At 42.9% G+C, this 13,819-nt stretch overlaps 1 protein-coding gene across 12 annotated transcripts in view; it reads left to right on the forward strand.

The window, feature by feature from the left end:
- Positions 1–13,819, forward strand: part of MAPK8IP3 (mitogen-activated protein kinase 8 interacting protein 3) — a 115,835-nt gene that overhangs the window by 24,332 nt on the left and 77,684 nt on the right. For 6 of the 12 annotated variants that reach the window (XM_073553614.1, XM_073553619.1, XM_073553617.1 and 3 more), the window contains exons 2-9: positions 1,318–1,438; positions 2,796–2,866; positions 3,972–4,063; positions 6,487–6,510; positions 9,999–10,143; positions 11,832–12,066; positions 12,149–12,251; positions 12,339–12,457. In XM_073553614.1, coding sequence (XP_073409715.1) covers positions 1,318–1,438; positions 2,796–2,866; positions 3,972–4,063; positions 6,487–6,510; positions 9,999–10,143; positions 11,832–12,066; positions 12,149–12,251; positions 12,339–12,457 — 910 coding nt within the window. Of the gene's footprint in view, positions 1–1,317; positions 1,439–2,795; positions 2,867–3,971; positions 4,064–6,486; positions 6,511–9,998; positions 10,144–11,831; positions 12,067–12,148; positions 12,252–12,338; positions 12,458–12,812; positions 12,825–13,819 lie in introns of all 12 variants that reach the window. The other 6 variants (XM_073553625.1, XM_073553621.1, XM_073553622.1 and 3 more) reach the window with 6 other exon arrangements.

A 13,819-nucleotide genomic window follows, 5' to 3' on the forward strand; every position in this document is an offset into this window, starting at 1 on the left:
ATATGCCACTCTATATTTGGGTTGGACAGATTCACCAAATTATCAGAGTATTCATAGCTGGGGCCAAGTTCAGACCAATTGATGAGCCCCTACGAAAGTTAGGCCTCAAAGCAGCATTTATTACCTATTTTACATTTATGGACCCAGTTCATAATTTGTAATGTTTTTGCGCCAAATTCTTGAAAATGGCGTCCACAGTTCACAAATTGTGTGGAAAAGAAAAAAATGCTCTATGGGCCCAATTTATTATTGTATTTATGTCTTTTTGTGTATTTTTCACTTGCACCATATTTTTTTAATTTGCCACTTTTTAAAATTTATTTTAGATGGCTCCTTTTTTTTTTTCATGTTCATCATATGGGCAAAGGTTTGGCGTTTCCAGATGTTTTCGTCTGATTCATCAATTGCAACTTTTTAAAAATTTTCATAATTTTTGCTCATTTATATCCCGGTCTCACCTCCCTGGAGCGATTTTTATATGTGCCTGAATTTATTTTTTTTTGCCTAAATTTTGCAACACTAGCAGAACATGTGCTAAAAAGTCACTAAAGTTTAAAAATAAAAAATAAAGTGCTTTGTATTGTGTGCTAAATTCATGAACCACGTGTGCACTTTTTTTGCGCTAAAAAAATCAACAAATACTACAAGAGAAAACAAAAAGAAAAGTGACCTAAAACAAAAACGTAAATGATCAATCGGGCCCTTTTTTTTGTGTCTTTCTGGAGCAAAAAGTCACATGTACTGCTAAACTGTCAAACGTTTTGTGAATATAAAAAAATCAGGTGTACATAAGATCACTCCCGGGGAAAACTGAAGGACTTGTGCAAAAATTATGCAATTTTTTTTAAAATGAATCAGCTGAAAAAAATCTGGAAAATAAAAATTCCACCTGCAATGGCGAACGTAACAAAACCAATGAACACATATAAAATAGACTTTAAGGGAGCAAATTAAAAGAAAAATAGAGCACAAATGAAGAACGGGTGAAAATCAAAAAAATTGGCAAAAAAGGGCAAATGCAATAATAGATGAGGCCTTTTGTGTCGTTGGTTGTTCCATGTGTTGGGACACTATACTATCCAAATCCACTACGATTAGATGAAGGATCCCGCTGCATGCTGTGAACATTTTGGTTGCCTCCTATACTAATATAGTAGCTGCCTGTCAATTGAACGGTTTGTAAAAGAGTGTGAAGCGGCCCTAGACTGATCAGATCAACTATTCTCCATTTGAATTATATATGGCCAATGATTTTATTGATCAGGAAATAGGGTTTACTATTATTATGATGTATTTATATATTTTTTACACTTTCAGAAATTTATTGAATTTGAAGATGCGCTGGAGCAGGAGAAGAAAGATCTGCAGTACCAAGTGGAAAGTCTTGAATTCCAGGCTCGGCAGCAGGAGCTGAAGACCAAAAACTATGCCGACCAGAGTATGTATTACTATATCAGTAGGAGTAAATCCATGTAGTAGTGAACAGGTATAATAGTATAATGAGAATATAATTTAACTTAGACCCAACACTTTAGAACAGAAGGTTCGGGCATCCTGAAATCCAACCTCCCAACCTCTCTCTTCCTTGACATCGGCCATCAGGAAACAGTCAGGACCCTTCCCACCACCTATTAGTTAGCTGAGATCCGCACTTAGTTAGTGGTCCGCTCTTAATCACAAAGACACGTTCGTTTTTGATCCAAGTCTTGGATCAATCTCTGCAATGCAAGCCGTGGGCAAGTCAAAGAATCGGGACTGTACTTGGATGCCGTCAGTCTACTTTCCGTTTTTACTGAATGTTTGCTAAGAGAAGCTGGAGAAACATCCATCAGTTTTTTTCATAAGAAAAAGTCTGATGAAACTCTTGATGGTAAAACTTACACACATAACAACCACTGGTGAATGTCCAGACCGTTTTTTGCATACATGAAAAATCACTGACATCTGAATGAGTCCTAACTAAACCAAATGTGTCTATATAAGAGGTCTGTCTATAGTTAAAGGCCCACATAAGCATTAGATAAAAGTTATCTGACTCGCCGACCATCTAATGTGTGTGGACGTCTCCCAACTCTACACTGGGGAGAAAACAATTGGTAAGATGAACTTTCATACACCCATTCCTTTTGTTTAAAGGGGAGATAAGCCACTGTCCGATTTGTCTGACAGTGGCTTACTCTTTTTACCCCATTGAAAGCACTTAAAGGGGTTTTCCATCACTTTAATATTGATGGCCTATAGTTAAGATAGGTCACCATTGTATGATCGGCATGGGTGCAACATCCAGCACCCCTGTAGATTAGCTGTTTTTGGTGTTGGCGTCGGCCGGAACTGACCAGTTACAGAGCTGCACAGCGCTGCTCTGTCTACTGTAGGGGGGCGGATGTGCGGTACCCGGAGGCGGCATCTATACAGTAGATGGAGCAGCACTGTGCAGCTCCGTAACTGAGCAGTTATGGCCGCCGACACCAGTAACAGCTAATTAGTGAGGGCGTCGCACTCACACCGATCAGACATTGATGACCTATCCTAAGATTAAGCCAACAGTATTAAGTTTAAAGGGGTTGCCCATTACTTTGAGAGAGTGGCAGAGAGATTTACACTTAAAACAGACAGGTTCCTAATATTCTCAATTTTCATGAACCATACTTAGATGATGTACTAACAGCCCCCTCACCATGTGTAGACCGCAGTGATAACCCACATGTGTGCTTGTACAGATATTTCTATATATATATTTTAAAGCCTCATATAGGTAACATCCCTCAATCATTGTGCTGACAACTGTATTTCAGTTTCCAGGCTAGAAGAGCGAGAGTCAGAAATGAAAAAAGAATACAATGCCTTGCACCAGAGACACACGGAGGTAACAAATGTTGTAATTTTTTTTCCTTAAAAAGGGCTCGTAACTTGCACAAAAAATGGTTAAATAGTTTGTAGAAAGCCCTGAGCTCCCCTGATTCTGACTAATTTTTTCCATTTTACACTTTGTCGCTCCATTGCAGAGATATTCACTTTTTGTGCTTCTGGAGCGCAGTATGAGAAATCTCTGTCTGTAGTGCAATTGAGCGTATTTTCAGAGTCTTCCCTGAGAGTGTACACTTTTACTTCTCCCTCACAGACATTGCCAACTGTGATTGGCAGCATCTGGGTGGGATGATTGTGAGTTCACACTCCCAGAGAAGACTCTGAAAAAATGTATAGTTGCACTACAGGCAGAGATTTCTCATACTGTGCTCCAAATGCAACAAATGTGAATATCTCTGCAATGGAGCAACACAGAACAAAACGGAAAAGAGTGTCTTAATCAGGGGAGCTCAAGGATCTTTTTAACAAGATATTTAGGTTCATTTATTTGAGTAAGTGACAGGTACTTTGTTAGGTTACAGCTACACAGGATGTAAATTTTGTTTGTGGTTTGCCATGTTATGCATTATAAATGGTTAGAGTCTGGAGCATTTCCATTCATGCTTGGATTCTTTGTATGTAATAAATACTCATTTACTTTGCTGGTACTATAATATGCTACAAATTTTCCACCCAGTAAATCTATAGCGCATGCACCACTTTGTGAACATATCATAAGAAATATGTCTAACATTTTACAGTTACAGCCAAGACGTTCATGGACACTGTAAAAACCTCTACTGTTCTAGTTACTTGATATACTCCAGAGCTACATTTACAATTCTGCTTGTTATCATTGGGAAACTGTAAACAAGTCCTAACAGCTTAGCGGAGCTATAATGCAATAGGACCGATATTTTTATTTCCAAACCAAAATGAAAATCGCTAAATCTTTGTGCAGACATTAAAGTTGTCAAGGAATGGTTAGGGATTTCAGCTCTGAGGCCTACAGAATTGTTAATGCAGCTCTGGCTAGAACTTCAGTTTAGCATAAGATAAGTAATGTAGTTCATGTACAGGTTCATCTTGCAAAACCTCAGGCATCCATTTCGTATATCTTACAGATGATCCAGACATATGTGGAACACATTGAACGATCCAAATTACAGCAAGTCGCTGGCAACAGCCAATCAGATGGTGGCGTCTCGGGCCGAAGGTGCGAGTTTCTTGAAATGAGAAATCAATAAGTTTTTTTAAACAAAACTTTTTTTTTTGTTGTAATTTTTTTTTTTTTTTTTTAATTTACAATCCAGAAACTCCCCTTCCACCCTCACCTCCCATAAATATACACAGAGGAAGAAGTCAGGGTCTCTAATGCCACCTAACGGATGTAGCAATCCTGGAAGTCAGTACTGACCCTTCAAAGCGCCTTACCACATGACTTAAGATATAAAGCCAAACTAGAATCTTTTTCAGGAAAAAATTTCCTCTTGCAGACATCTGTTTTAGGCTTCTACTTAGGGTGTAAGGGGTAAAGTTTAAAGGAGTTTTCTCAACTTCTTAAATTGGTAAAATTGCAAAGTGCTTGTAAAATAATACAACTTTGCAATTTACCTCTTATTAAAAGTGCTCCAGTTTTCACAAAAGGAGAGATTTTTAATTCTATGGTTTACTGCTTATTGTCTAAGTTACCGGCCATCTCTGCAGTTTGTCAGTGGTGGTCGGTTTCCTAGACAAAGAGCACAGTGCTTACAATCTGTTTGCTTTACTGCTTGAAAGTGCGGAGCTGAAGTTGCCCATGTTACCGGATCTGGCCAGCTTCAGTGCCCCTTGCACTTCTCCAGTGCTGCAGAATCGAGCTGCCTCTACTTCACACAGTACTAGCAATGCGCCATGCTACTGGTCTGAACTGTCAATCGTCAGTAGCGTACCCGCCCCCTGACAAGCAGGATCTGTCCATATGCCTCTTCAGTGCTGCAGAAGCAAAGCTGTAGACAATTCGCACAGTTCAGACAAGTGATGTGATCATGCTACTAGTCTGAACTGTCAATCTTCAGGCGCATACCCGCCCCCTGGTGAGCAGGAAGCCATGAGGTCAATTAGCAGTGCTTTCCTGAGGATAGAAGATTAGACAAACACTGGCATAGGGAGGATTATAGGTGATACAATAAGTGCCACTGGATTGGTAGAGTGTCAGTTCTTTGGGTCCATGTGTATGGCATTGCCCAATTTACAGACTCTGGAAAGTGGCACATGGAGTCCTTATTGTTCTGTATTATGAACCCTCCGTCGAATGCCTATGTAATATGCATATGACGTAGCTTGCACTCTTTTTGTCATGGCATTAGTGATGAGTGAGCGAGCTTGGATAAGGTGTTATCTGAGCATGCTTGTGTGATAACCGAGTGTCTTCAATGTGCTCGAAAAATATGTTCGAGTCACCGCAGCTGCAACACATACAGGGATTACCTGTTTGTTAGGCTAGTTTCACACTAGCGTTTAATTCCTGCAGCGCACGGCGCCGCTAAGCCCCGCCCCCTGCCGGCTCCCTGCCCGCCCCATCCGGTCATCGGCGCCTACTAGCGCACATGGACGCTTGCGATCTGCGCACCCTATCTTTAGCATAGGGTGCGCAGATCGTGCGCTGGCCGTGCGCTAGAAGGATTTTAGTGTGTGCTAAAGATAAAGTGCGCAGATCGCAAGCGTCCATGTGCGCTAGTGGGCGCCGATGACCGGATGGGGCGGGCAGGGAGCCGGCAGGGGGCGGGGCTTAGCGGCGCCGTGCGCTGCAGGAAATAAACGCTAGTGTGAAACTAGCCTCTGACAATCCCTGCATGTGTTGCTGCTATCGAACAGCCAGGAGACACGAAGTCACGGGGGCTAGAACATATTATTCGAGCACGCCGAAGACACTCGGTTATCACACAAGCATGCTTGGATAGCATGTTATCCCAGCACGTTCGCTCATCACTACACGGCCTCTGATGAATATAGACCCAGAAGTTTATGGATGCAGTAACCTGGATCCGTGCAATGAACAATACATCTTAGGATTTCCATACACACAGGCAAGTAAATGCATTTTTTTTGTCAGACTGACCCCCAAATAGGGTGGAGTCCCGGTTCGTACTTTGCCCCATCCATATTTGCCCAGTCTAATTTTCAGTATTTTATTTGTTTATCTGCACACATTGTTTTTCGTCTTTATGGACTGATGGCTGTTTGTAATACTGTGCTCAGTGTGCATGTTGGTCATTTGGGGGCGCTGTTTGTATAAAGTTAGTTTTGTAGGAAAAGATGCATCATGTGTCACAAAATACAATGTTGTAACACAGTATATTGTATTTTGTGTCTCGGACTACTATACTGAGCATATAATACAAAGTTGTGTCTTATGACAGTCCAATCTCAGGATTGTACTGATTACAATCAGCGCTCTATAGTGGGTTGCGCTCAGCTCCCGATTACCGATACGCGGCCATGTCTCTGTGCCATTCCGCTCTGGCGCGTGCTCATTCTATTTCCTTTGTTTTCATATTTTTCTGCATGGACTGGGCATCTAACCGCTGTTTTCTTGTCTTGCTTCTCGTGCTGTGGCCGCTGTGTTTTGGGTGTTTTGTCTGTGAATTCTCACTGCAGTCACCGCCAGTCATGGAGGAAGAGGTAAATGTCACTGTAATTAGGTCTCAGTGGTTACTCGCTTAGTTGTCTTAGGTCATGTTCCCTCGTGTAAAACTGTTGTGCTTTTTCTGCAGGTGTCTGCCACAAAGTATGCAATAGGAATTTGCTGTAATCATTATTTAGATTTTTTGCTCCTCTTTAATTATAACAGTTTCCCCACTTTCTTTCATGTATTTTTGGTGCAGATTTTATGCAGCATTTTTTAAATACTTTTTTGTGCAGAAAGGATTGAGGTTACATTAATTGTTTACTGTTGGCCTAAGAACTAACAGGCAGGTAGTTAATAATAACCTGCCTGCTGTGCCCGGCGACGATCTCTTCTAACACAGAGCAGTCACAGACCGCTCCTGCCGGCGATTCTGCAGTTTCTGCTGACATTACTTTGCCAGCGCAACGGCTTCTCTTCCGCTTTGCTTTCTTGCTAGAGCATGACTGCAGATGTCATGCTGATTGACAGCAAGCTTTCTGCTGCCTAACTGCAGGGAGCTGGCTGTCAATCAGCAAGACATTTACAGTCACTTCCCATCGACAGAGCAGCTTGGAAGAAGATGAGGTGCTCTGTTGATGTGGAGCATCAGAAATGCGGCAGAAGCAGTCAGTGACCACTCTGACCTGGCACAAGACAGAACAGGCAAGTAGTTTTTATTTGCCTGTTAGTTTTTTGCCTTATAGTAAAATGATAATTTAGTCCCGGATAACCCTTTTAATTCCATTGCATTTTTACAACATTTTTCTCAGGCTCCCCATAGAAGCTTATAGGGAATTGGTGTTCCAGAAAAGTACATTTCCACCACATATTTAAACACATAGAGGGTATGAGTTTTCTTGATCAACTTTTCATGGACTGTTATATACAATTTCATGCAAAACTCCCCCCAAACAAAAAATGCAGTGGGAACATAGTCTATTAGTTCAAACAATGTGGATTTGATTTAATGAAAACTCACACCCACTGTGCGTTTCCATACGCTGTAGAAATGTTTGCATTTTGGCACATTTTTTTTCTTAGGCCTCTTTCACACGGCCTGATATTTCCGGTAGTGGAAAAATGAGTACTGGCTACATACTATACGTGTGGTTTCCGTGTGCTCCATCATTCTGACACATACCGGTGCCTGGGAAAAGTAGTACAGTTAGCGCTGTTCCCAGGCGCCGGGTGCTGAATGCAACTCTCATTGTTGTGTAGTCTCAATGCGATCAGCGAGACCAGGTGACACTGAGGAGAGCTGCATTCAGCACTGCCGTCTGTGACTCAGTCATCTAAAATAAATAATTAAATAACAAAAACTCAGTGGCGTCCTCCTTCATTTTCCTAACCAGCTGAGGGTAAAGCCCCCTTTACATTTAGCGATGCACCAGCAATCCCGACAACGATACAACCCGGTCAGGATCGCTGGTGCATCGCTAAATGGTCGCTAGTGAGCTGCCAAACAGGCAGATCTCACAGCGACGTAGTGACGCAGCAGCGGTCGTTACTTACCTTTCAGACGCGGCGATGATGACGTCCTCCCACCCGCGTCCATGCGTCGCTCGTCGGTGCCAGCAGGAAGCGGCCGTCGAGAAATGGACGTGGACGATCTCACGCGATCAGCGATAACCAGCAGGGGAGTCGGTCGGAGGTAAGTATCACACGTAGCGATATCGCTAGCAACATCACTGCTGCGTCACAAAATCGGTGACGCTTTAGCGATATTGCTAACGATATCGCTATGTGTAAAGCCCCCTTAAGTTGATGGCTGATATTAATATTCTGGGAAGGCGCCAATACCCATAAAGGTTCCCTGGCTATTATTATCAGCTCACAGCTGTTTGCTTAGCGTTTGCTGGTTATTATAGGAGAGACCCCACAAAAAAGGGTCCCCCTATATTTACTAACCAGCAAAGGCTAAACAGAGAGCTGCAAACTGATATTAATAGACTAGAAAGGAGCCATGGATAATGGCCCCCTACCAGACTAAGAACATCAGCCCTCAGTGCATCCATTAGATATGCAAATTCTCGCACTTAGCCTCTGCTCTTCCACCTTCTGCACCAGGGCAAGTGGGAAGAGCGGATGCTAATGGATGAGCCATTTCTGGGGTGGGTGAAGGCTGATGTTCTTAGTCTGGGAGGGGGCCAATATCCATGAATGGGTCTGTGTGTGTACGTGTTTCCAGTACGTGTGAAAACTGTCAGCACATGTACTGGACACACTGACCTGTGAAAGAGACCTAATAGACATTTTTGAGGAGACTGAAAAAAAAATGCATTTAGAAAATGCTCTTCCATTTTAGTGCAGAATCCCAGAGTTTCTGCGCTAAAAAAACACTTGAAAAAAATGCATCACAAAAAGGAAAATACATAATAAAGAACAAATCAAAATCGCATCAAAGGTCATTGCTATTGTATGTTTTGGTACTGACTCCTGTGGGAAAAATACAGCTTTAACGCTACGTGGGAATATGGTCTTACACTCCTCAGCAGAGGTTATAGTGAAGGTCATTGCTGTTCTCCTTAGCTCCATTTTCATGTTTCTTTTTATTGTTTCATCTGCAGTGAAAAATAAAGCAAATAGTCAATTAAAAATCTCCTATCGCTTCGTGACTACAGCTCCGATGCAGTCCTGTGTGTCTCTATGGTAACAGACTACCAACAAGCCCCCCCCATGTAATATGATCCTGCCAGCCCTTTTTACTTTTGTCCTTTTCATCTTTCTAACATAAGTTCAGGGGGTCACTATAAAGTAGGGGGTGGGAAGAAGGAAGCATGATTGTAAAATCAGGCGATGCAGGGTTTGTTTGTAGACTGTTGCCATAGAAACACATAAAATATCCATTCCAATATTTAATATTTTAAAGGGATTCTGTCTTCAGGTTTTTTCTACCCCAACTGAGATCAGCATGTTATAGGGGCAGAGACCTAGGATTCTAGCGATGTGTCACTATGTTTATTGGGTGCAGCAGTTGGGATAGAATCAGTTTTCTCTGCTGCAGATCTAGAAAAGCTCTGAATGCTGAGCATAACCCCGCCCACACCACTGATTGGCTGCTTACTGTGCATAGACAAAAAGCTGCCAATCAGTGGTGGGGTAGAACTTACACAGAGTAGTTGACCAGGAGGCATCAACACCTTGTCCAGTAGTGATAATCTCCTGCTGATAAAACATTGATTTTATTGAAATAACAGCACACAACGTAGTAAGTGACACATCCCTGGAATCAGGGTCTCTGTCCCTACATCTTGCTGCTCTCAGATTACATAGCAAAGAGCTGCTGAGAGATTACCTTCAAGTCTTGACTCCATTCTACACAGAATAACCTCCAGCATCCAGCTTCTATGATCCTCCGCAGAGGTGGAATGGGGCTCCACATGATTTTTTTTTTTGCCCACAGACCTAATCTTGCCTTCCTAATATATAAATCTTTGCTTTACAAGATGTTCTGTGTTCCTCTTCTTCTAACATGTACCATATTTTCTTTTCTATCCTTCAGCCGAAAGGAGCGCCCAAATTCTCTCAACGTCTTTTCACTTGCGGACGGAATGGTACGTGGGCAGGTGGGTGGCAAGATCACCCCAAGCTCGGACCACTGGCACCTGAGTGACCTCAGCCAGCTAAAGTCCAGCTTCATTTACAAGGTTGGCTCAGATATTCATGGGAACAGAGTTTCCGTGTGTCTTCATATCCATCTCATCCATCCTTGCAATGGATATTGAAAGCAGAGCATGTGGCTGTTTGATGTGAATCGCTAAGAGGGGGGATTTTGGGGTCCTGGGTCCATTATAGGATTTGATTTCGTAGATATTAGATCATGCCAAAATTTCTAAACCTATCCCATACCTAAAATCCTTTACATTACGTCGCCTTTGCACAGTCATCCTGTTCACCGCATGTTTGTACAGTGTTAGCCCACCTTTCGCTCATTGTGTATCTGCGGGTATACATGACATTCATCGATCATTGGTGAGAGGGGCGGGAAAAATTGGGGGTATCCCTCCCCTCTGCTGCATTAGCCAATGACCTGTCACTATATTGTGCCTAAAACTGCGCAGCAAAGATATTACAGAGCCACCTTAAAATGCAGGAACAGGGACTCCCATTTTCTTAAATGGGTAAAACTGCAAAGTGCTTGTAAAAACCAGCGAATTACAAATTGGAAATTAGAGAGGATTTTTAATTGAATAGTTTTCTGCTTGTTGCATAGGTGCTCGGTCGCCTCTGCAGTGTATGAGAAGTCTCCTAGGCAGGGAGCACAGCACTTGCAAGCTCTTTGCTAAAGAGCTTGTGAGTGCTGCTCTGAAGTTGGCAGGATCTGGCTTGAGTGCGGCTGAGCTACTCCAATGCTGCAAACGCAAAACAGCTTTTGCTTGTAGCTTCGGAGGGCGCACAGTTTACGCCAGCAGCACAGCCATGTCGCTTGTCCAAACTGTCAATCATCAGGAGCTCACCACCCCCTGGCAAGTAGGAAGTCGGAAACAGGGGAGCAGTGTTGTCCTAAAGATAGAAGATGCGACAACATCTTTGATGGGAATGTATAATTATTTGTAATTTTTGGCTTTCACACTGGCCACCGGCTGTGCCAATTAGACTGGGACAATGTCAGCAGAGTCCTTTAGGAGACAGTGGTTCGACAGAACTGTTGTACTGCCGGAGGCCTAGATAAGGTTAAAGTTGGGTTTACAAGGGAAGATGTATACCCTTATAAGCACCGATCAAAGATATAGCATGTCTGTCAGCTCCTGTTTAAGGTCCCTTCTCCAGGGGCAAAGCAAACTGGATAGTGATGAACGATGCGATCAATCATTCCCAATACAGTTGGCTTTTTCCATCACCCCCTCTTTACATGGGTGGATATGCTGATAATAACAGTGATCTTTACGACACATAAAACTTTACTTCGGTCGGAGAGCGGGCATTTTGCTCGTTTCTTGGCCAAGTTTACATGGGCTAACGACTTTTACTAATGCTTGTTTGCCCATTTATCTGTGGCTGGCGTAAGAGGACCTTAGCACTATGCTAATATAAAAGGCGTTCTGTACAGCTTCCCTGTCACTTCTTGGTCTCGGGCGGTGTCTGTACATCATCACTTCCCAAGACTAGATTAATAAACTGACCCTTTTCTGTCCATTTACTCCAATACATTGCAACTGTGCTGTAGACAATAAAGGAAGAGTGTGCCTCTAATCTGTCTACCTGCAGGGAAATTAAATGCATGATACATTCCCTTTATGAAGTAGTGTCCTTGCTTTCACCTATTCTACAGATATTATTATACATAATGAATTACTGGAAAGTCTTGCTTAATATCTAAATAACCTTCCGCCAGGATGAAATGTCAGAATCTGGCCAGTCATCAGTGGCCGCCACCCCAAGCACCACTGGTACCAAATCTAACACTCCCACCTCATCCGTCCCGTCGGCAGCCGTAACGCCTCTACATGAGAGTCTCGGGCCGCTCCAGGACTATGGCATAACTAGCAAAAGTAAGAGGTCACGGGAAAAGCGGAACAGCCACAACATGGAGGTGCAAGTGACCCAAGAAATGAGAAACGTTAGCATTGGTAAGAATAGTATAGTAAATGTATGTCCTACCCAACAAAATCCTTTATGGGCTGCATTGCTAGTAATGATGGTGTCACACAGGCATGGGAAGCAGCGATGAATGGTCTGACGTTCAGGACATCATTGACTCAACCCCAGAGTTGGACATGTGTCAGGACCCCCGCCTAGAACGTTCAGGGACCAGGTATGAACTGAGGTGTTCTATATTATAACTTACTTTTTTAACCCTTACAGCTTATGTGTAATATATCAAATATAATTATCCCATCAGTCCCACTCAAGGCATTGTGAACAAAGCCTTCGGAATCAACACCGACTCTTTGTATCATGAGCTGTCCACGGCTGGGTCGGAAGTCATCGGGGATGTTGACGAAGGAGCCGATTTACTTGGTAAGGGCAGAAGGAGCTGTGATGTTCTGCATGGATTCTAGAGCAGTGTCCATTAGGAGTCATTGATGGTCAATTGAAATCCAGGCAGCTTACATAGGCCAAGTAATAGTTTCTCGATGCAGCAACCTCCTGTCGACTAGTGGCAAAATATAAATTAATCAGTGTTTAGTCTCCATTTTCCCATTCTAGGGGTAGTTGTCGTTATGTTGTGGAAGTAACGTCCCCTCGCATGCTCTACTGTTTTTAGGATTGTTCTCTTACCATGTTGGTTCTAGCTAGCCATTGACTGACCCGGTCTTTCCCTCTGTTTCCCTTCTCACCCCCCACTCATGTCTCCGCTGGATGGTCTTCATAGGAGAATTCTCAGGTGTGTACTCTTTCTAGTCACCTATATGTTAATTCCTCAACTTTTCCCAAATTTCCCATCTAACCCCTGAATGAATGGCGTTTTCTATTTTCTGGCTGATATTTCTCCAATGGATTTGACTGCTCAAATTGCAGGACTATAAGGCCGGGGTCACACTTGCGAGTACAATGTGAGAAACTCGCGTGAGTCTCTCACCTCAATACCCGGCACGCCGGCAGTTTGGACCGGAGCGTTCAGCTGCATAGGAAGACATGCAGCGCATACTCTGGTCCCGAGTACCGACGGCAGTGCCGGGTATTGAGGCGAGAGACTCACGCGAGTTTCTCACATTGTACTCGCAAGTGTGACCCCGGCCTAATAAAGATTGAGACAGGACGGACGTACGTTTGTGGGATTTGTATTAGGATTGTTTAGAGGGTATTTATGTCTAAAAATACTGTGAACATTGTCATCTAACTCCCCCTATAATATTCTTCCTTTGAAACTGGGCGACAACCACTGGGGCCAAAATAACAACTTTTAGGGACTTGTATAAGATAATATGACCTAGATATGTGGCACTTGGGTGGCACAAGGGAATTTGGCTCAGAGGATATATTTATCTTAGACATTTATGGCATATCCTCAGGGTATGCTATAAATGTCTGATAGATACTGTTTCTATGCTTGTGTGTCTTTCCAATCTCTAGAATAGGGGTTTCCCAACCCCTGCCCTGGCCAGTGATGAAGCTGCTGTAAATCAACATGTGGGCGCACATGCAGTTTTTTTCCATTCACTTCAATTGGAATTCTAAAAGCAGCTGAGTTCTTACCAATGCAAACCATGTTATGAACACCTTCTGCTCCATGACTTACTATTGCCATGGAGTGGGTGCGGCTGTATGGTGTGGGCTCGGTACCTGAGCCTGTTCTACTTAGGAGAGGTGCCAGCTGCGTGATATATATACACATAATATATACAGAATATATATATAGATATATATATACACATACAT

Source organism: Dendrobates tinctorius, unplaced genomic scaffold (assembly GCF_039654945.1).
Source record: "Dendrobates tinctorius isolate UK_male_01 unplaced genomic scaffold, ASM3965494v1 ptg000202l, whole genome shotgun sequence".
Classification (NCBI taxonomy): domain Eukaryota; kingdom Metazoa; phylum Chordata; class Amphibia; order Anura; family Dendrobatidae; genus Dendrobates; species Dendrobates tinctorius.